Genomic DNA, 24158 nt, shown 5'->3' with positions numbered 1-24158 from the left:
GCTCTTAAAAATGCCTGTGTTTTACTTGTGGTTAAGTAAACTTAGAACATCCCAACTGAGAACATGGCGTTGCGCCTCAGAATTTTATGCTTTTGACGTGTTCTTTCAAGGTCATGCATGATCAAAATAATAAAACCTGTGTAGGCCAAATACTTAATTTCTGTCCTAGTTAACAGTTTTGTAACTCTTCCTAATGGAGATAAGAACTTCATCCTCCCCTTGTTTAGTTTGTTGTGGAATGGTAAAAATAATTCAGTTCAGTAAAAAAGGTATCTGTAGGATTTTTTATTTTTTTTTCCTCACCAGAACAAGCTGTGATAATTGAATGCATTTCAGGGATAAAATATGTTCAGTAAGAAACCAGCCATTTCAGTCATTCTTCTCTAAATTTGCTTATGTGATAAGGCAGCTTGGAGTGGGAAGAAAAAAAGTTGTTGTACATACTTGAATCATATACATAAAATACAGTCCCTGAATTCTAAATCAGTGTGATTTAATAAGAAAATTAGCTCTTTCATTATCTTTATTTCTTACTGTGAATTGGCTTAATGTGCCAGGCATAAGAGGGTTTCCTTGTCTTAATTGCTACTAAATCTTTGTCTTGCTTGGTGGTGATTTAATGGCAGTGGAGATACTGCTGCCATCTTGCCTTCAGAGCATGTACCCTTCAAGTCAAGGGGAAGAGAAATAGATATGTTAAATTTCTCAATCTCTACTGAACCTGTCTAGCAAAACTGATTCAGGCCTTGGGGTGATTGTTCTTACTGACATGGCACTCTCCATGACCACTACATTATATAGTGTTTGAGGAAGACCAAGTGGCTCATTCCACTGAGTGAAATGTGTTCTCACTGTTTTTGGTGTTGCCCTTAAAAATCCAACTCAATGCAAAAGATTTTAATGAGACTTGGCAAGAGAAAAGGGAGAATGTATGTAAAGATAACTAAATTACTGTTCCACAACAATACATTACATTTCCCTCTTACGTATGTATTTCCACTGTTGAAAAAAAGCACTAACATAGGAAAATGATCCTTTCTTGGCATATTTGTCAGTTGATATTCATAACAAATGTTCTTAAAAAGAAATAACATTCAGTTTCCAGGGTAGTTTATTAAAAGTAGCAGAGCCCAGGTGAAAAGCTGGGTTAGTGTATCTTGACCTCCCCTACAATGAAGTCTGTAAGACTTGTTTGAAACAGTTACTGTTTAAAATTGCATTATTTTTCAAGGAAAGAATCAGCTCTTTTTTTTTTTTTTTTACATTGCTCCAGTGATTTATTACCCTTATTGTTACAAACTGGTGCTTTGTTTCTTGTCTAAAAGTTTTCAATTTCAACTTCCAACCTTTATAGTTTACCATTTTCATCCTCTAAATTTCAACAGACAGAGGTTTCATCTCTGAAAACTATTTGTTGATTGTTTTGTTTCTGCATCCTTTCTTCTCTCCTGGTACTTAAAAGTTGATAGATCTGTGTGAATTCGAGCTGTGACATTTCCTGTTACTTTAGAGAGCAATGTCAACCATACTTTTAGTGCATAAAAAGACAGCTTATGGTGAAAAGACATTGTCTGATTCTTTTGTAGTAGGCAGTATATCATTCATGTTAATAAACGGAGGAAAGCAGTTGCTAAAATTGCATTCCTTACAACCCCCATGCCAGTATTTAAAACATGCTAAAATTTAATCTGTATAATCACTTCTCACTGACACTGCCATGAGGGCCTAATACAATTACCTACAAATGCCTTCACATGTTGACAGTGCTTCCAGGCTACTTTCCTCATTTTTTTTCCTTTGTTGTGTTTTTCTCTTTTGTTCTGATGATCTTTGCTAGGTGTGCAGTGAGATTTATTCTTTTTGTGGAATAGGACCAGTTTATGAACCCCTGTGGAACACCTGTTACCTGCTGACCTGCAGTCTCTCATGCTGTTCCAGTCTGAAAACAAATTCTGTATTGTTGGGTATAATATGAAAAGGAAAAAAAGACAGTAGTGGAAAGCCTGTGGCCTGAAGCTGTTAAGTTCAGCCTTAAGCTGAAGGAGTTCACCTCTTCTGCTGGGGCTGCAAAATGTTCTCAGATTAATAACTATGAATTTATGAGACTTGAAGCATACTGCTGCTGTTCTTTCTCCCTGCTCTAGTGAAAAATTACTTAAGCAGGCAGAGCATACTGTGTTTGCATTTCTTCTATGGACCTATTGGAGGTAGTGCCATATTGCCAAGCCTGTTGCTGAGGTGAGGCTGCAGCTGCAGCAGATGTATCCATGGAAGTTGCTTCCAGAGCTCTGAACACAACTGAGCACCTGTGAACAGCAAAAAACCAACTGTTTTAAAAACGCCTATCTTGGAAATAATTGGAAAAGGGCTCTCATATTGGAGAATATGTAATATTCATATGGCAATTAGTGTGTGGTGGCATGGACTGTTTAGGAGTCTCTTTTTCATACGTGTCTCCTCAAAAGTGCAGTTTTTATAAATGAGAGTTACAGTGATGGATAGCACAGAGGCAGCTTTCTGAAATGGAAGAGAGCAGTGGCTTACATGAGGAAGCTTAGTCAGGCTCCTTGACCACCAAAGCTGATCAACACTGTAACTCATGTCGTGGCTGAGGCAAGAGACACTCAGAGCAGTCTCTTTTGATGATGCTTTTCTCAAGGTGGGAAATATCTTCCTGGGTTGTGAACCTTGCAAAGATTGCCTATCACAAACTAGGAGTATAGCAGAGAAGAGAATGGGCAGTTGTAGGAGAAATGGATGACTGAGTTTGGAACACCTGATAAAGGAGGGGTCTTGAGAGGCAGATTTATTATTGCTGGATATCAGAGCCACACCCCCCCCCCCCCTTTTTTTTTTTTTTTTTTTTTTTAATTAAATTTTTCCAAATGGAAAGAAGTAAGGTCTGGAGAGTACATCTCTTACATATTTCATACAGACAAATGTTTCAGATAACCAGTAGACATCTGAACTCTGGATTTCTTGTTCCTTTACTGAAAAAATTGTCTTAATTGCTTGTATGATATATGGCAATAGCTAAAACTCAACATTTTAGAAGTTCATATAACTACCTTAAGTGCAACATGTTTTGACTTTATTACAAGTATGAAAAAAGTTATAATTTAGTAAATTCACAGTCTGTCTTCATAGTAGTTTAGCTGTGCTGTGACCACTATGTTCCTGAGCTATAGCTTTAATGGCACTTAACAGAAGTAGATGTTTCATTATTTCTAACAGTCAGTGGACTTTACTGTTCCCCTTCCATATACGGCATCTAAAATACTAGCCTCGGGTCTGACAGAGCACACAAGGGGTATTGAGTTACATGAGAGATGAGGAATTCAACATATGACATTTCATTAATTTATTTTCTACCTATTCTGCAGTGAGAGTTAGCCACAATGATGTTCATATTTACATGGATATACTTGATGTAAATTGTAATTGTCATTTTACACTTTTGTTGTCATATTTGAAGCCTGTGTGTTTTACAGGGGAGGACAGTGTGCTATAATTTAAAACTAATGATAAAAATAGAGAACTCATTTTTCATGGTTTTCACCTTGTAGATTTCTACATTGGTTTTAGAGGTGGTTGTGGAATCACAAAATAGAAGTAATGCAAGGATAGATTATGTGCAGTTTTATGAAATTTCATGCTTGCATGTAATAAAATATTTTACTGTGTTAATTTTTCAACTAGAAACGTCTGAAAGCAGCTGAAGCAGAAAGTAAATTGAAACAGGTGTACATCCCCACCTAGTGAGTATAACAATAAAGTCAGTGTTTTTAATAATGTACCAGTAAAACTGAAACAGTAACATACAGTAACATTCATTATATTCTCTTAAGCATTTTAATAGTTGCTTTCTAAATATTTGTTATATACAAACAGAACATTCAGAGATATAATCAGAAAATGCCACAAACTCTTGTGAAACCTTCATACTTAACTGTGCTCACTGTCTTTGACCTACAAACTGCTTGTTCTGAAATGGTGATCTTTACAGAAGGTAATCAAGTGCTACATGGATGGCACACATGCAAGAAGGGCCTTATTTAAAAAGCAATTTTTTTTCTGGAATAATTGTTTCTGAATCCTTTCAGCACAAGACTTCACATTTGTGTAGATGCAGTAATTCAAAATAGGTGCAGTTGTTAATTCAGTTACATGAAAGAAAATCAGATACTTTCCCATTACAGTTTTATCTTAATGATACAGGCTGTTCTTCAGCAAGAGACAAGAGATGTTCTGGATGTAAATTAAAGGTAGCACACAGCCCAAAATATTGTATCTTTGATCAAGCCTTAATTTTGCAATCTGTTTTTCTTGGAGATGATTTTTATATCTGTTCTTTTAGATGTAAACTCGATGCTATGCCTGCTCTGGTTAACGTGTAGTTTACAGAAACAAGATAAAATACATTTTATATTCATAATTTCCTCAAGATTATGAGAAGAGAGAGGATTACAAGTAACATTCTTTTAAGCTTTTTGTGGGTGTATTCAGTTTACATATATGTGAATTTCCCAGAGTTACGAGCATTTATATGATGCAAGACTAGGATACTTTGAAAATCTACTGTTGTCTTTTTGATGACTTGTATAAATTCCATATAATAGGTCTTCATTCTCATATGTTGTGCAGACTTTTCTCTCTTAAAATTTAATGATAGAAACTGACTGTTAAATTCAGTCTTGTAATCTCATCTCTGAAGAAATGGTGTGAGCTTTGAAGTTCAAATCTCTAATAAATGATACCTTTTAAAAAAAATCTGAGAACTCTGGTATGGATATTCCCTAACTCTCTCAGGGAAATGCCTTCTTTAGGAATTCTGGAAGATGCTCTGTCTTTACCAAATGCTTTTAAAATTTAATTTCCTTTGTGTGGACAATTCAGGACTTTGTCAATATGTCCACAGTAAGGACTAGCTGTATTGGATGACAAATCTGTTTAGAAATGTAGTATTTTTGCTTTTGATATCTTTCTTACCATCTATCTTTTGCCTCCATGTCAAGACAAAGTTCATAGGAAATGCTAAGAAGGTGGTAGAGTGTCTCAGTTCTTTGATATAACTGTACAATCTGAGGCACTCATTGGTAAATGCATTGCTAACATTTGACTGATTTTTTGCATTTTATATCTTGAGTAGAATGATTCTTAGCACTGAATACCTTTTTGAACTTGATCGTAAGGTATTTCTTGTAAAAGCAAGTTTCTGTCCTCAATATTAAAGATTCACTTTCAATTGATGGCTTCTCTAGAAGGTAGCTAAGCAACAGATCATAATGTGGGAGACTCTTGATCCCTTCTCTTGTACCTTGAGCCCAAGGTACTTGATAAAGAGTACCTGGAAGTAGCTTAGATGGCACTCACTGGATATAATGAAAAAGGAGAAGGAAGGAGACAAACCTGCTGGCATTTGGAGTAGAATAGAGAGTATCCAGTAGAGACTGGATACAGCAAATGTTTCTTCAATTAGTCATTTTACCTGATCTTGAATATATTTTATGCTACCTAAAGTAACACATAATAGTCTTTAGGAATCAATGCATACAGCCTTGCCTTATGCTGAGAATATGTTAAAGGAGTAATTAACACACACAAAGTTGGAGCTTTGGCAGTGTTGTACTTGACCTAGTGCAGAGTAATTTAATTCTCTTTGTATTAACTGATCTGTAAAGTCCTACTTCACTGAAGTATTAGGAGGTAAAATAATTGATATAGTGATACAACAACAAAAAATATCCAAAACCAGTTCTTCAGCCTTCTCAAAAAGGAAGTAGTTTAGGACTGAATCCAGACAGATGAGCCTGATATTGTATGGATGAGTTTTCCCAGGGTTATAGAACATGCACATTTACTGCAGCTAGTGGGAAGATGTGTACTTCTGCTTGAGATAGGAGGCAGCAGGCCCTCTTCTAGGGTGAACAGCCTTTGTAGTATTATGGCAGTGTTACTGCTCTTACTTGTTGCACTTCACCTAAAGTTCAGCCTCACCCTGTAAAGCCTTACCTGTTGCCCAGAACCCCCTACTTGAATTCTGTGCTGTGTCTGGCTTTTCTTAATGCTTGATCCTGAGACTTGGTCTTTTAGTAGCTTGCTGAGTAGCTTAGACCATGTGAGACCATTTTACAAAGATCGGTAAATTTGACTATCAAAGCAGCTCTTCACATAGCAAGTCTCTTATGCTGAAACTATGAGACGTTTATAAAAATTAGTCTTGTTGTTTAGAACAGATTTTATGGATCTTGTCACCATACAGTAGAATTCCAGAATTAGATTGTTTATTTTCATGTTGACTACTTGGTTAGTAAAATAACTTCTTTCTTTTTTTTTTTTTTTATTATAAGCAATAAGCCAAATCCCAATCAAATATCCAGCAGCAATGGGAAACCTGCTGCTGTGAATGGAGCAATGGGAGCCTCTTATCAGGCACAGGCCGCACTAATAGGTCGGGCTTGTGAAAGCTGCTATAGTAAGTAACATTTATTTTTAAAAAATAATTTGAGATTTCAGATTAATCTTAATATACAACCTTTTTTTTAGAAAACAAATGCATGTACTTTCGTTTTCATGCAACAGAGAATAATTTTAAATTACTTGGGTGGCGGAAAGAACTTTTAAGTTGGAGCTGCCTTCAATGCATTGACTAAATGTCAATGTTATGATTTATTTTTAACAATTCAGAAAATACAGAAAAATAAAGTATTACAATATAATGGCACTGGTACTTTATGTATTTACCTTCAGAATACTGCATTCAAATTTATTTTTCATTCTATAAGGCTGCAGGAGTTCTGAATTGTTTCTTTTGGTTTTGTTCTGTTTTCTCCATTCTGCTGATGGTTTTTTTCCCTACTATTTGGTGTTTTTCTGATGGTCTTTGTGGGATTTCTTGTAGTAGCAGCCTTCAGCATAGGTTATATGAGACTAGATATAAAAATCCAGAAATTGAAAGAATTGCAAAGGCCTACTGTATGAGATTCTTAACTTATCCTTGTTATGGCCTGTCTCTTAAATGCCAATTAAATTACAACTACATTTTATATATAGAAAATTCCTGTTACATACTTTGTTGTTTTTCAAATAGTTTATTAAAATAATAGTTTCTTCATGAAAGATTACAAGAAGAAAAGAAAAAAGTTTAAGTTAGTGTTTCCTGCCAAGTCTCCTCAGGCACGAGATAAAGGTGCACATGCATCTTCAATGTCAATATGAGATGTGCTTATCCTTTCCTTATATGGATCTTGATTTATAAGTACTCACTTTGCAGGACTTGAGTAAAATCTTAAGTAATTCTAATAAATAACAAGCAGCTTAATAAGCCTGTTTCTGAGGGTAAGATTAGAAATTGCAGAGGATTTACAGAGTTATTGGGTTTTTTTTGTTACTGACCTGGAAGAAAATCTCTTCTTGGCAGTACCAAGTCCCTGGTTTGCAATTCAGCAGGGAAGCATTTCAAAATTTCCATTTGGAGTTGACTTCTGGGGTGCTTTTGTAAAAAATGAACGAAAAATTGAAGTTCTCATTTTGTACATGCCAAATCTATTAAATCTTTATGCCTATAACACTCTTCTGATGCCATATATTATGGCCATATAAAGCCATCTCTTACAGCCTTTGTATTTATTATGTTGTGTTCTGAATATAGCATGCGCCAGTTTACCTGTGATGTTTTCTCCTCCTTAGCTCCCCAGTCTCACCAGTGGTATTCGTGGGGTCCTCCTAATATGCAATGTAGATTGTGTGCATCTTGCTGGATTTACTGGAAGAAATACGGTGGCCTGAAAATGCCCACCCAGACAGATGAAGATAAACTGTCTTCCAGCCAACCTACAGAGGTAGGACCATGTAGAAAAACTTTCTAAAACAAAACGTGGGGCTTTCACGAGACTGCTGTGATTTGAATATTTAATGGAATGTTTTTTTTAAATGTATGTGTTCAACTTTGGTATTACAAAACTCGAGACAGGAAAAAGATTAATAAATTAAGTAAAACTGAAGAGTGTGCAGGTTCTGCCATATCTTTATTTGACTAAGTCTTAGGTAAACATCGGCTTCATGCATTTTTGGTAGACACGTTACCTTTTATCTCTGAAACGTTAATATGACTACACAATATCTCACCTAGGATGGCACTCACAGTAAAGTTCTCTGTGTTTTACAGCTTCATACATAAGCACTTTACAAAAAATGGGGCTCATGCATATTACTTGATTAGACTTTTGAATTTATTTTTAGGTTTTTCATGCTGTAATTGAAATACATGCCTTGTGATTTGTTTCTTTGTTTTTGTAGGAATCCCATGTTAGAACTCACATGTCCCGACAGGCCACACAGGGAACTCCAGTTCGTAACACTGGGAGTCCGAAGTCGGCAGTGAAAACACGTCAGGCTTTCTTCCTTCACACAACCTGCTGGACAAAACTGGCCCGTCAGGTCTGCAAAAACACCCTCCGGCTGCGGCAGGCAGCAAGACGTCCCTTTGTCCCTATTAACTGTGCTGCCATTAAGGCAGAATGTAAGATGTTTTTTTAATTCTTAGTTCTGTGTGCTGTGCTTCCCACCCATTTTTGTCTTTTAATTTTATTTTCATTTTCAATAAACATTTCTTGTCTATACACTTTTGCTTTTCATTTTTTCATTTGTCCAGCATCTCACCAACACGTTGGATAGTTTGGCTGCCTTGAACAGACTTCAGGCTGGGGAACATTTCAGAGCAATTAAGAAAGGGACAACTATTGCCTCATTTGCTTATAAAAAAAGTCATTTAAAAAAAAAAATATTGGGGACAGGGAGAGAAAATCAATGCCATGACATAGAAAGAGCATGCTTCCTACAAGGCAACGTGGAAAAAGTCTACCTTTATATGGTCTGTTTATTCTTTTGCTGAGCAGAAGGTGTAGGTCTGTACATTTGACCTTTTCTCAGTGGGGTTGGTCATGGAATTCAGGAGCTGAGGATGCATAAGACTTTGAATCTGGCCTGTAATAAAGCCCTTTGTTACTATGGTGATCACATGGTAGTGACAACTATGTTTGTTATTACATCATAGTTGCATTTTTTTTCTGTTCCAGTTTTAAATTTTTGTTTTAAATAAAATTATGTATTATGCTTTGGTTTTTTTACAGGCAAAATATAAAGAACTGACACATTCACCAGTAGTATGACAAAAGGTTATGAGTTGTAGACAGCAACAGTAGATCTCTCTATGTGCATATGCGTATGAATTCTGCTGCAAAGTTACTGAATATCTCAGCAGGTTTTGTACCTGTGCTGACTGAGCACGTTGTTTTATTGCTTTCTTAGTTTGGTTATGTTTCCAGTCTTCCATAATTGTTGGAGCTGACGGTATTCCAAGATGAGCCATGCTTGCTCATACTGTGAACTGTATTAGAGTTTGAAAGACCTTTTTAGAATATTAGATGTTGGTTTTATTAACCGTGTTTACTAGAGTACTTTTCCCAGCTTATTTAACTGGGATGCCAATGATGCGAGTGTTGATTGTAAGAAATTTCCTCCATGGGACTTAAAATCTGGTTTTGAGTAATTATTTTGCCCTGTTGTACTTTAATACCAGCCATTCTTCACATGTAAACTCTGCCTGTTTTTGCAGTCACCCAGAACACGGGAAGTATTTCAGTTGATTGTTTTTTTGTGTAGTTTTCCTGTTAGCCATTTTATTTCTTCTTTTGAAGCTGTGAAAGTCAAAAGCAACTTTCAGATTTAAGGAAACCATATGTCGTCTGTGTGAACAAAATGGATTGTACTTTATGGAAGAGGTGTGTCGGAGGCTGGATTAGGGTTATATTTATAATCCTTAATACAAAATGAGATTTCTGAGAGGAAAGCATTGTACCTTTTAACTTATGTAATCAGCACTGTTTTCTGCTCAATCATGGAGGAAAATTGATTTTAGAAGTTAACTTGAACCTTGAATCTTTTTTCCATATCCCTATTTCTTTTCATTCTCAGGCAGTGACTCAACTCAAAAGAAGATGAAGTTTTTGTTTAAGGAAGAGGAATAATAAAAAAAAAAAAGTTCCACTCAACTGTTAATCATCATACTAGAACAAGTGTTATGTATATAGTTCAACTTAAAAACAAAGGAGTGCAAAGCTGAGCTTTTCAAGTCATTCTTGTATCAGACTGCAGTGCTGTGAATGCTTCCTCTTTGTTCATTTGAATGAAAAAGTGTCTCATCAGATTAACAGCAAGAGCAGAAAGATCTGCATTGTTTCCCGTAGTCTCCATTTTTCATTATTCTGCTTAAAGCAAAATTTGGACCTTACGATTTTCGCTTTTTGACTGCTGGTTCCTCCTCATTAGACCTAGCTTAGACTGAAAAAAAACCCCTCACAGTTGTCAGTGCTTTTTGAACACAGCATTCAAATTATTTTATAATAGTGGAAGCCAGATAATACGTTGGTTAATTTTAACTCATGTTTCTGTGTGCACACAGACTTATATACACATGCACATATTCTGTTTCTGGCAATATCTTTCTCTATGGAATTGTAAAATGGTTTTTACCTGCATTGTCCTTGCTTTGTTAGTAAGTAAAGCAAAGCTAGTAAGTAAAGGAGCAATTTATGTTATAATCATATCCAGAATTGTTTCCTAAGGTTTCCTCTGTTGGCAAAAATAACAAGATTGAAAAGTACAAATAAATGAAATACAGTTAAATACCTATATAATATAGCCATGAAGAAAAAAAAAAATCACATTCTTAAAAGATGTAACCTGGTTTTATTCTTCACCAAGTATATATATATATCCTCTAGACCCCGAGGGAATCAGTGTTAATTATGTTCTAATTATGTTCTTTTCTTAATACATGCTTTTTCTTACTGCCTTTTTCTCCATTCAGACCAAGCCATTATGCTTGCTCTTTATGCAGGGTTATTTCTCCTGACAAATACACTAGTTCCTTTACCTACTTACTAGTAAAGCCTAGTAAGTAAATAAAAAATTGTATTCTAGAAACCATAAAATCTAAAGACAGAAGGATGGTGGGGTGCTGGCCCCGGCAGCATACCAGTTATTGTGTCTTCTTAACCTTATGCAATTTGTTGAAGTGCATGGCTGTGAATAAAGCTACCTTCTTGTTCTGAGAAGGTCTGAACCAGCCAGTCAGAGCTTGCTCATGAAATAAGTTGATATTTGGATTCCACTTCAACACAACTGAAGATAATTCTTTTGTCTTGGAGGAGCATGGAAGCCTCTGAGGATGCTAACTTCAAGCACAGTCATCTTCTAGGTGAAACCAAATGTCAGAGCATTTTTTAATTATTATTATTCTTCATCTCCCTCAGCCCATTACATCCACTGGCAGAAAACATGGTCCTATTCTATGTTCTTTATTCCTTCAGTTAGTGAAGAGGAATATTTTTTTCTCATTAATGAACCATATAGCATGACCCCTGCTCAGGGACCAACAGGAGGTAGTAGAGATGATGATGCCTCTACAATCCAGTTCAACCTAGGGATGGTCACCAGGAGTTTGAGAAGGCATGGCATCTCCTGCTAGGAGCACAGCCCATCATGGAAATCAGACTTTTTCTGCCGGAAGACAGTAGACTTGCTGTAGTTGTTGGTAACAAACATGTTTGATGGATTTTCAAGAATAATTATAATTGGTGAACTATTTCAGTAAGAGGAAATCCTCATGCTCTAAATTAGGCAAAGTACCTTATTTTAGTTTGAATATATTGCATGTTTTTTAGAAAGTTAAGCAAAACTATCCTGTCTGTGGAAGGTCTCTTAATTAGAGTAAACCAAAGTGGGCATTCTTCTCCAGTCACTGAGAAGATTGGGTCTGTCTCCATGTCATGCACCTGTGAACCTTATTACTGCAGCACAGGAAGGTTGTTGAGGGTATTTTTTTTTTCCCCTCCCCTGCTCAAATATAGTTTTTATCAATAGAACTTTATTATTATCAATATAACTGTATTAATTATAGTAATTTAAATTAGGGTAACTACAGTGCATCTATGCAGATATGATTGCCAACATGTTTTCAGTGTGTGGAAACATATTGTCTGTATTTTTTATATACATGTAGATACCTGGAAATGGGTACACTGTTCATAATAAAAACAACTTAAAATCTGCAGGTTTACTAACAAGTTTGGTACACAGTACTTGCTTGTTACAGTTTGGTTTGATAAAACAAAGACAAATGAAATTTAAGTAGAATATGCAAAATGTTACTGATTTGTCTTTGTGAGCATACAGCCTATGTTTTACTGACATAAAACTACCCATTCATCTGAAGTGAGTAATGTTTATGGGTATTAGTTCACAATGTTTTACATCCCTTGTTTTGATAGCTATGGGTGATCTTTTGGCTGCATCTAGGATGTAAATGTTTTCTCTACTGTTCTCTTTGAATACAGTTTGTGCTAGATTTTAGTAGCTAGTAAAATAATTAAAAGAACATACTGTCTTTTCCCCAAGATTTCTAAGAAGAATACAATTCAGGGAATACACAGAGCACAGTACATTCATTAGATAATCTGAATTTTGGTGGAGATGTCATGGAATGTCAAAGACAAGTAACTCCCTACTGAGATTCTCTCTAAGCTTAAGGGACCTAGAGATCTAGTTTTAAAAAAGTAACAAATAATACAAAAAAACCCAACCCTTTAAAATCTAAAAGAAGCCTCATTCACTATCATCTGCTCCATTGCGTTCCTGATTTTGTTGATCTCTAATACCCACAACACTCACCACATTTGTAGGTTCAGAACTGAGTCTGTTATAAACTCATAAAGAATCCACTTCACACTGTGGTTCAAAATGTGGTTCCATGGAGTGTTTTGAACTGTACTGTATCCTCTTTAGGGTTAGGGTGCCCCAAATTACATGCACTTCAAGCTATGGGTTTCCCATCACTTTAGCGAGAGTCACTTGTTTTCTATTTTCCTGTCATCATAGTTTCTAATATTCTGATTTTAATTGAAGTGACCACTGTTAAGTGTTATCTAGACATTTTTAAAAGCTTTTGACTGGCTCCATAAAATGTCTTCTGCATGCTGGTTGTGTAGAACTTGTTGTATCTGTATGTTACAATCATTTTAGCACTTAAGAATTAATTTACTTTGGTTGCTTGATGCTGCTGCCATCATTTGCAATCAGTTTGATCATTGACTAGGCTCAGTGATTACTTATCAGGGAATTTTAATTCTCTAATCACCTCTTCTCCTGATCTTTTGTATGTTGAGTAGCACAGATCCTTCGGGGATTACATAGACAATGAATTTTAATCAGGAGCTAATCCCTGAAAAAAAAAATAAATCTTTACCTTGTAATAGCTGGACAGCAATGGTCTTTGGTGGCACAGTTGGTTAAAAGCTGATGAAAATGCCAAGCTGGATGCACAATCAGTGGCATGTGTACAAGTCTTGATTCCTAGAGGATCCTGGCAGATTTGTGACACTTGCAGAATGGTGAAAGTAGGAAGAGACCTCTGAAGATCTCTAGTCCTAGCCTTGCACAAAGCTCAAGTGCTCAGGGCCTTTTCTTCACACAGATTTGTATATCACTAAGGATGGAGACTCCATGGCTTCTCTGGGCACCTTTTCCAATGTTTCTCACAGTAAATAATCTTGCTTTACATCTGAAGAATTTCCTATCTCCCAGCTTGTGTCACTTGCCACAGATACGAATAGTATGTTGTCCTGTTTGTGTGTACCTCTTAGAGGTATCTGGCTTGGTCTTCTCTATACTCTGCCACAGGTGGCAATCAAATCTACCCATGGCCTTCTCATATTAAGGCTTACCAGACCCAATTCCCTCAGACTCCCTGTGTACACCCTGCACCCCAACCCCAAACCAGACTCTTAAATACCTGGACTTTCTCTAGTATGTCTGTATCTTATTTATAGAGGGGATCCCAGAAGTTGTCACAGGCTCTGGCTGTGGTTTCACAGGGATGAATAGAGGAGAAGGGTTACCTCCCCCACCTTGCTGGCAACACTTGGGCTAGTAAGGCCCAGTATAGTCATATTCTTGCAAGGACACACCACTGAATAATGTGAACACATTAAACATGTTTTTCCTTTACAAGGTCTTTGTTGGCTCCCTTGATGTTTCCGTATTTAACTGTATGCCTCTATTAATAGTTCAACCCTTTTGCCAGTCTGCAGACCTACTTACTGAAGAATGTTATCACCTTTGCTGTGTTTTTGTTCTCTCAAATCAAAATCAGCTTAAGCATTAGTTAAATACCAGTAGCGTACGTGCGCAGCAGTTTCTGTTTGGATAAATTCCACCCAGTCCTGCTTAACTACTTTTTATTCATTAACCAGTTTATTTCAAAATATTTTCTATGGGCACTTTGACATGACATAGTTCTCTCACTTTCCTCATAAAAGGGTTTTGGAAGTGAGGTTGTTGAAGTTCTTCTGCAGTGAATATTGCTGCAAAGAATTCAGCTTTTCTGCTATGCCTTTATCTTTCTTCTGTATTTTCCTCACACCTTGGTGGTCTATTGCTACAGCCACTATCACACTTTCTGCTTTTCATCTTTGAAAAAATATACTATCAAATGTAATACTTCAATTCTTTTTTCTTTTTTTAATACATTTTTATTTCTCATACTTTCCACTATTTTACTGCCCTTACTAAGATTATTAGTGTTCATTTGGAGGTCCATATTTTATTTTAGGACCTTCTTAAAATTTTGGTTTTGACAAATTCTTATTTAAATTTTATTCTGTGGTTTTACACATGTGACTGTGATGCACAATCTAACTTTGCATTTTTCTGTATATGGTGCATAAAATAATAAACTTTATTCTTCTTTTCGTGGGAGTACCATATTGTGGATGCAAGTTTGCTGCTGATAAACATACTTAACTGTTTTAATAGGTTGGTGTGCTTTGGAATACCCACCCAGTACCTGTGGTGAACATGGTTTGCCTCAAGCATGGAAACTGTGCTCTCTTTGCCATCTGCATTCTCAGTCAGCATATTAATATCTCGCCATGATTCAATGTCTTTTTTTACAGTGAAGACATGTAGATGGAAAATTTTCTTGCTAATTACTTCTTAGGCAATGCTCTGCTGTTCCCAAAGTAACTGTAAAATGCTCACTGTATAGTCTGTGCTTATTTTACTAAGGGAGACAGTGGAGACACATTGTTCTACTCTGTCACTTAAAATATTTGAAGTGTTGTGGAATATTAAAAATGTTCCAGGCACTAGGTTCAGTGCATTTTTTTCACTGAGAACAGTATATTTTGTTATTAAAGTTAAATAATAAAGTACTTCATGTACTCAGCTTTAGGGCTCTGGAACTTTTGGGCTTCCCAGATACCAGCTACTGTTTACACTTAACACATGTATTAAGAAGTTTCCTTAATAATTTGAGCTAAGTTGTGCCTTGTCTGCAGCACGTAAAACATCTGTGAACATACAGAAATACTTATTTCAGTCACTGCAGTGGTTTCATGACCTACAAGTATTTTGTACATACCTAGGTAACATACATGAAGATGATGTAAATGTGGGGGGTTTTCTCAGATGTAAATTGTTCTATATATTATCCTATCCTCTTTGTGTGTCCTTGAGCTCCTATCTTTTGCTGGAGTGAAACAGAAGGTGGAGAAAAAGTGGAATTATAGTGACTATAGTTTGCTTGTAATATCTATCTATTGTAAAGCTTGTTAGAAAATGCAGATCTGCATGTGCATGTGCAAAACCTACACAATGGTGTACACGTTTGTGGGAAGTAATTCCATGTGAGGGATTTCTAGATCTTCACAATCAACGTATGAAGGCAATTTTGAACAAAAAGGAATACCTGTGTTCCTAGGGATACTAGAAACCAAATATGGGAATTACGTGGTTTTGGAAGACAGATAACCAAATAATTCTGAGAAGTTTTAAAAAAAGATAGTATAGTTTCAATAGTCTTGAAACTGTTTCCTGGAGCACAGTGTCTTGGGAATTTTTGCTCTAGGTTGATTGACTCCTCTGTCTAAGCATATAGTAATAGTTGTACATAGAATCATAGAATCTTAGGGGCTGGAAGGGACCTCGAGAGAAATTTGGGGCATTTAGACAGATTCTCTGCTTGTGTATTCATAGTGCCTTGTAAGTTGTGAGATCAGAGTTTTAGCACCAAAATAAAGTAGTTAGTGAACTGCTTACTTTATAGAAAGTTCTTATCTTTGAGACCTTTGAGCTCTGACATACTTGGTTACAATTCACCACTTAGTTAAAAAAATTTCAGTAAAGGGTTTTTCGGGGCTTGGTTCTTTTTAAGCATCTTCTTGTCAAGATAGCCCTTGTGTTCTGGTATATTTATGGAGAATTATATGAATCACTGTACTATGCAAATAATACAGGAAATCAATAGTGCCAACTTTAAATCCTTCTTACTTCCGTATGACACCAGTTAGGGCCAAACTTTTAAAAAATCCATGAAGAATTCCATGTAAATTCTTTTGTAACAGCCAGAGCTACTTTTGTTTTACTACTCATGTTTTCATTTGTTTTTCATTTGCCTAGCTGACTATCTCCAAAAAGACTTTGTAGGCTAAAAAGCAACCAAATTTGTGTTACAACTTACATTAACTGGAAAAAAACAATAAATCATAACATCACTTGTATGACTGAGGACATGGCCTGCCTTTAAATATCATTATTATCAATGATGAAAACAAGAAGAATATGCTAAAAAGAAATTTGTTTAAAAAATCTAAGTCAGAAAATGAAATTAGGTGCATCCTAATTATATTTTAAATGATACAATTTTTAATCTAAGTTTCATTCTTTAAAATTCTCAGATGCAGATCGACATTGCGAAGTTGCTGGAAATCCTCTGAAGATCAAAAGCACCAGAAAACCACTGTCATGTATCATTGGGTATTTAGGTGGGTATCTGCCTCCAGAGAAAAAATTAATCAGATGAACATTCAATATTTACTAATGCTTAAAAGTCCTGTATGCACAGAATGAGAGGGCTTGTAGTAAAAACATAATTGTAAAGTTAATAAATTAATTAAATTCTGGTCTGCTGTTAGTTGCAGAACTGGATGGTTGGACTTGCAGGATGTAGACAGAAGGCCTTCAGATACTGGAAAAAGGCAGAGTGGAACCTGATGTGATTTAGAATGTGAAAGATATTCCATTAGTCTAAATAAATAAGTACTTAAAGGGGAGATGAGATACTCAGTATGTCCACTGCTACTCTGCTGTGTCCCTTGAATCCACTTGAAATACTCTCATGTACTTGAAAGGATCAGACTTCAGACATGAGACACTAATATCTTAATTTGATATCATAATTTTAAAAATATGCAATGAAATCTGTACTGCAATTGTACTGTACTGCAAAGGAGTTCAAGGTACTTACACAAGATAACAGGGAGAGAAGAAATTCTAGTAATTTAGATTCATTATTTAAGAAATGAAAGTAGTCCTCTTTGCAAAGAACCACTGCTGACCATTAAATATTTACACAATCAGATGGGATACCCCAGAGGCTTTATATTAATCCTCAGATGAATATAGAAGTCACTCCATTGATCAGAGCAGCAGTGAATAATTCTGCAGTGTCTTAATCCCACTCTACAGAAGGAAAGTTGAAGGTAGAACTCAGTCTAAGCATTTTCGTACTAGAACAAAGTAAACGGTAACGGTCTCTTGACTTACTGAAATAGCAATCAGCTATTAATGTAGTTACAACTGTTCTTCCAGGACATCCAATTTAACAAAATCCAAACTTCAGAAAACTGGGTAATGAACAATTAATGCCCCCTTGCACTGAATTTTTATTCCTTCTGCCCTGGAGTTTCAGCAAAAAGCCAGTGATAATCTCCTGCAGTCATCCCGGCTCTGCGCTTGATGTATGTTGTTATTCGAGTGAGTGAGGCGAGGACTGCTTGCATTGACCTGATGGAGCTGTGGTTGTGAGGGGGGTGGTCCAGCAGGAGATGGATGGTTCATCTGGCTTGACCCTGAGCTCCTATCTTTTGCTGGAGTGAAACAGAAGGTGGAGAAAAAGTGGAATTATAGTGACTATAGTTTGCTTGTAATATCTATCTATTGTAAAGCTTGTTAGAAAATGCAGATCTGCATGTGCATGTGCAAAACCTACACAATGGTGTACACGTTTGTGGGAAGTAATTCCATGTGAGGGATTTCTAGATCTTCACAATCAACGTATGAAGGCAATTTTGAACAAAAAGGAATACCTGTGTTCCTAGGGATACTAGAAACCAAATATGGGAATTACGTGGTTTTGGAAGACAGATAACCAAATAATTCTGAGAAGTTTTAAAAAAAGATAGTATAGTTTCAATAGTCTTGAAACTGTTTCCTGGAGCACAGTGTCTTGGGAATTTTTGCTCTAGGTTGATTGACTCCTCTGTCTAAGCATATAGTAATAGTTGTACATAGAATCATAGAATCTTAGGGGCTGGAAGGGACCTCGAGAGAAATTTGGGGCATTTAGACAGATTCTCTGCTTGTGTATTCATAGTGCCTTGTAAGTTGTGAGATCAGAGTTTTAGCACCAAAATAAAGTAGTTAGTGAACTGCTTACTTTATAGAAAGTTCTTATCTTTGAGACCTTTGAGCTCTGACATACTTGGTTACAATTCACCACTTAGTTAAAAAATTTTCAATAAAGGGTTTTTCGGGGCTTGGTTCTTTTTAAGCATCTTCTTGTCAAGATAGCCCTTGTGTTCTGGTATATTTATGGAGAATTATATGAATCACTGTACTATGCAAATAATACAGGAAATCAATAGTGCCAACTTTAAATCCTTCTTACTTCCGTATGACACCAGTTAGGGCCAAACTTTTAAAAAATCCATGAAGAATTCCATGTAAATTCTTTTGTAACAGCCAGAGCTACTTTTGTTTTACTACTCATGTTTTCATTTGTTTTTCATTTGCCTAGCTGACTATCTCCAAAAAGACTTTGTAGGCTAAAAAGCAACCAAATTTGTGTTACAACTTACATTAACTGGAAAAAAACAATAAATCATAACATCACTTGTATGACTGAGGACATGGCCTGCCTTTAAATATCATTATTATCAATGATGAAAACAAGAAGAATATGCTAAAAAGAAATTTGTTTAAAAAATCTAAGTCAGAAAATGAAATTAGGTGCATCCTAATTATATTTTAAATGATACAATTTTTAATCTAAGTTTCATTCTTTAAAATTCTCAGATGCAGATCGACATTGCGAAGTTGCTGGAAATCCTCTGAAGATCAAAAGCACCAGAAAACCACTGTCATGTATCATTGGGTATTTAGGTGGGTATCTGCCTCCAGAGAAAAAATTAATCAGATGAACATTCAATATTTACTAATGCTTAAAAGTCCTGTATGCACAGAATGAGAGGGCTTGTAGTAAAAACATAATTGTAAAGTTAATAAATTAATTAAATTCTGGTCTGCTGTTAGTTGCAGAACTGGATGGTTGGACTTGCAGGATGTAGACAGAAGGCCTTCAGATACTGGAAAAAGGCATGTGGAACCTGATGTGATTTAGAATGTGAAAGATATTCCATTAGTCTAAATAAATAAGTACTTAAAGGGGAGATGAGATACTCAGTATGTCCACTGCTACTCTGCTGTGTCCCTTGAATCCACTTGAAATACTCTCATGTACTTGAAAGGATCAGACTTCAGACATGAGACACTAATATCTTAATTAGATATCATAATTTTAAAAATATGCAATGAAATCTGTACTGCAATTGTACTGTACTGCAAAGGAGTTCAAGGTACTTACACAAGATAACAGGGAGAGAAGAAATTCTAGTAATTTAGATTCATTATTTAAGAAATGAAAGTAGTCCTCTTTGCAAAGAACCACTGCTGACCATTAAATATTTACACAATCATATGAGAGATGGGATACCCCAGAGGCTTTATATTAATCCTCAGATGAATATAGAAGTCACTCCATTGATCAGAGCAGCAGTGAATAATTCTGCAGTGTCTTAATCCCACTCTACAGAAGGAAAGTTGAAGGTAGAACTCAGTCTAAGCATTTTCGTACTAGAACAAAGTAAACGGTAACGGTCTCTTGACTTACTGAAATAGCAATCAGCTATTAATGTAGTTACAACTGTTCTTCCAGGACATCCAATTTAACAAAATCCAAACTTCAGAAAACTGGGTAATGAACAATTAATGCCCCCTTGCACTGAATTTTTATTCCTTCTGCCCTGGAGTTTCAGCAAAAAGCCAGTGATAATCTCCTGCAGTCATCCCGGCTCTGCGCTTGATGTATGTTGTTATTCGAGTGAGTGAGGCGAGGACTGCTTGCATTGACCTGATGGAGCTGTGGTTGTGAGGGGGGTGGTCCAGCAGGAGATGGATGGTTCATCTGGCTTGACCCCATTTGAGTGATCAAAAGAAGAAACAGCAGAGGGTGCAATCTTAAAAGGTACTTCGTGGTTTTAGTGCCCCATTATTTAGTTGGTGAGGAGTTGCCTTGATACCTCTGGTAACATGTCTGTAAGTTTAATGGAAGTCAGTGGATGAATAGAGTCAGCATTATGTGTACTTAAGTGAAGTTTTTGTAGAAGATTAACAGTGCTAGAACATACCACCTATATGCACAGCCTGCTTAGCATTTCACTGCCTGGGAAGTGAAGGTATTTCACTGCAGTTGAAGATAATATGTGTTATGCATTATATTCAGTGTAGTTATGAACATGAGCCTGAATGAGCTGTTTAAGGATGGCTAGAAGATTGTTTGTTTGTTTGCCATTTGGCTTGGTCAGGGTTTTTGTGTTTGGTTTTCTTATGTGTTTTTTTTGTTTGTTTGGTTTGGTTTTTTGGGGGGAGGGATTAGTTTAGCATGTGATAGTTTTTTTATTTGTTTGGGATGCTTGTTTGCTTATTTCAATGAGTAAATAATGCTTGCATTATTTTCCCCATAAAATTTAACAGTAACTATCATGTAATAGCTTGTTCAGGAGGTAATTATTGTCTTTTTAAATTGCTTCCATGCCAGTTTCACGGACATGTCTTGGCATACAGTTAACTGCGTCTCTCAGGGCACTACTGTTTTCAGCCCTGCTGGTAAGGCAGGGAAGATGACCCTGCACATCCTGGGTCATTGCTTCCCTTTGCCCCTGTTCTGCTTCTTGGCTGCCAGTTCCTCAGGTGAGGTAGGCTAAGCTTTACAAGTAGGTCTGGTCCTCTAGAGAGCTGGGGCTAATCCCCTGTGATCTTTTTGGTCATCACTGTGTTTACTAAACAAACCTGCTAATGGGGACCCCTGGCTAACTAAAATGTCCTGTTGCTTTCTAGTTATAAGGACCAGCTGGGATGCATGTTAAAGAGATGGGATGAGAAAGAAATGAAGCTGCTTAAGCACCTGTGGAATCCAGGATGCTTTTTTAAGTGACTCAGTAGGAGACTGACTTTTGTTTGCTCTGGATTTTTTATTTATTTATTTTTTTTATACTGTGATTACATCAGTGGAAATGTGGGAAGTTTTTACAGTTGTTACTGCAAATTACTTGTTAGAGGCTGCAGCCTGGTCTTATAATAAACGTTCCTAATAGGTTGTTCAAGTATTTTTTCTTGCTGTTGTTTTTATTTTTATTTCAGAAGTGATAATTACATCAAAATCTGGTCAACTGGTTATTTGTTGTATGGCTAAAAGGACAATTTGGTTTATTTGGATGTTATAGTTAATTGTCTGAGTTAGTAGAAGATGCAGGTGGCTAGGAGATTTTCACTGAAGTACTAGACAATAGAATAAAGATAATAGCAGCTGGAATTAAAAGCTCCGTAATTACTATTATTCTATAATACAATGATATGATGGGATAATATAATTCAGGCAAAACCCCTGAAATGCCTCATTATCTCTCCCAGGAGTGATGAAGCAGCAAGTTAGAAAGTGCTGATCTAAAGCATGAAAATTCTTGAGGCAAGTCTCTATGTAGAGTATGAGTAAGTCTACAGTGTAAAGACCCCACAGGAAGGATTCAATCCAGTGGGAAGTGGTCCTGGTTGTTCAATTAAATTCCTTTCTAGAGCTTAAAAGGAGAGCTTGGTTTTGCTACCTTTCCTCTGCTGCAGAAAGAGAAAGGACAACCTTTGTGGTAAACTATCGGAGGATTAGTGACCTCCAGACTGAAGAAAAGTTGAAGGAAGGAAATGCTTCCTTCTTTAACTGTTCTTTCATCCTGAAAATATGAAGTTACATCTCCTACACACTGGAGACAGAAACCGGTTGCAAGTTCTCGTATGTTGATCCAGCTGCTGGGATTATTGTGGATGCTGCTTGAGCTTTTTGGCAAAGAAGATAATATTTCAGTGGTGTTAGCCCTGAAAATTAATCATTCCATCAGAAAATTGGAAAAGATTACCAAAAGAGCATTTTAGACTCCAAATTCCGATAATCTTCAGCAAACAGTGTTGACCTTTCTATTTCGGTTGAGGGTTTTGCTTACGAATCACAAGTGTTCATACATTAAGCATGCCTCTGTTCCCATTTTAGTAAAACACTAAGTAGATGTTTGTTCTCTACAGCATGAAAAATAGGCTGTGCCATGAAGCACAGTGGGAGCTCCGTGTTCCTGAACTCTATTATATGAAAGGCAGCTGAAGGAAATTGCTCTCATCTAAGTGCTGAGAAGATCGGTGGCATCAAACTGGCCTCTGCCCCCACACAAATCCACAGGACTGCCCTGAGGCAATTATGCTGGCTCTGTGCTGTTCTTCCACCTGCCCAGAGCATTACCCTACCCGCTCTTTCTAATCTGACTCTCTTCACCTTCATCTTGGATGAGGATGTTCATGCTTTGAGAGTGTGGTTGCATGCTCTGACCAAACCAGTGGTTAACAATTAAGTAAATTCTGTTCAAATATGAAAACTGTTGTTGTCCTGTCATCCTGGCAAGCAGCTTCCAGTTGAGCCTGGCCAGATCACTGTGACCATGCTATTTCTTTCCACTTGTTTGGATACTAATTAGTATCCAAGTACTAAAACTAATACCAGATACTAATTAGTATCCAAACAGATTAATCAATGTGTTTGGCCATCCTTCCTTTTTATTTCTGCCTTTTAAAGGTTATCATGGCTGTTTGGGCAGCTCAGCCCCAGGCTCCCATGCAGCTAGGGTGGGTGGGCTGGGGACCTGCAGGCTTGGTGAGGAAGCTTGTCCTAGGAGCCAGATCATGGGGCCCAGCAGGCAAGCATTTGGATTTCCTTGGCATTTAAGAGGGAGGAACAATCTGCTATCACAGTGAACTTTGACTTTGTGCAATAGTTTCTGATAGCTGTGAATAGCAGAGGCTAAAGGGCCTCCTCCTTGGATAACCTGGCCTCACTTTAGATTTTGCATATTCCCAGGTTCTATGGTTTATTGCATTTAAAAAAAACCAACAAAACAACAAACAAAACCAGCACTATGCAAGATTCTTTTGTGTGTGTGTGTGTGTGTCAACTTTTCTTATTCCCCTGACACAGTTGACTCTCTCAGTCCCTCTCCTAGCCCCTCTGCCCTTGTGTCCTCAGCCCACAGGTTTCTCCTCGGTGGGGCTATGGGGTGTCTGGCCATGAAAGGGCTGCAAGCACCTGCCCCCTGCACTGTGCTGGCAGCTGGTGCCCCATGGCTGGGTCAGAGGGATGGGGACCTGCCCTTGGGTGCCCTGACTTCCCCTGCAAATCTGGCTCTGTCCCAGGGTGTACACAGTGGTGGCTTTTTGAACCCAAATATGTGATGGGAATAAGTTAATTAGTTCAGCACTTTCCTGGTGAAAGACAAGCAGGCTCTGCTGAGGCTTCCTTTTGCTACTTTTATCTGGTGGATAACTGAGAAATTTCCATATATCTGTATCAGTTTTTGGCAAACACAGCAGCTGTCACCCTGAGGTGTGCTGGCTGGGTGCATTTCACTGCCTCCTACCCACCTTTCTTCCTCCCTTTCCAAAATAATCCTACCCCTTTGAACCTTATTAGATACTCTGGGATGTTTGAAGGTCCCCGGTAATGATCCTCTATGGGAGTTTATCAGTGCCTGGGGAACCCCATGCAGTCTGAATGATTTTTGTGTTCTTGCTGCAGTTTTGGGGTAGTTTTCACTTCAGAGCCGTGCAGTGGCTGCCTTTATGGCTTCTGGCACACTTGTGCTTAGGAAAATCCCTCAAAACATTTTATT

General features: G+C 37.0%; 1 protein-coding gene across 1 annotated transcript in view; it reads left to right on the top strand.

The window, feature by feature from the left end:
• Positions 1-24158, top strand: part of MTA3 (metastasis associated 1 family, member 3) — a 158702-nt gene that overhangs the window by 97410 nt on the left and 37134 nt on the right. Inside the window, exons 11-15 of the mRNA XM_010004966.1 lie at positions 3700-3758; positions 6351-6475; positions 7690-7841; positions 8299-8521; positions 19195-19281. Coding sequence (XP_010003268.1) covers positions 3700-3758; positions 6351-6475; positions 7690-7841; positions 8299-8521; positions 19195-19281 — 646 coding nt within the window. The remainder of the gene's footprint in view (positions 1-3699; positions 3759-6350; positions 6476-7689; positions 7842-8298; positions 8522-19194; positions 19282-24158) is intronic.

The sequence above is a fragment of the Chaetura pelagica genome, unplaced genomic scaffold (genome assembly GCF_000747805.2).
Source record: "Chaetura pelagica isolate M959 unplaced genomic scaffold, ChaPel_1.0 scaffold13, whole genome shotgun sequence".
Lineage (NCBI taxonomy): Eukaryota > Metazoa > Chordata > Aves > Apodiformes > Apodidae > Chaetura > Chaetura pelagica.
Note: the sequence above shows the minus strand (reverse complement) of the source record. Positions and strands in the feature narration are given on the sequence as shown.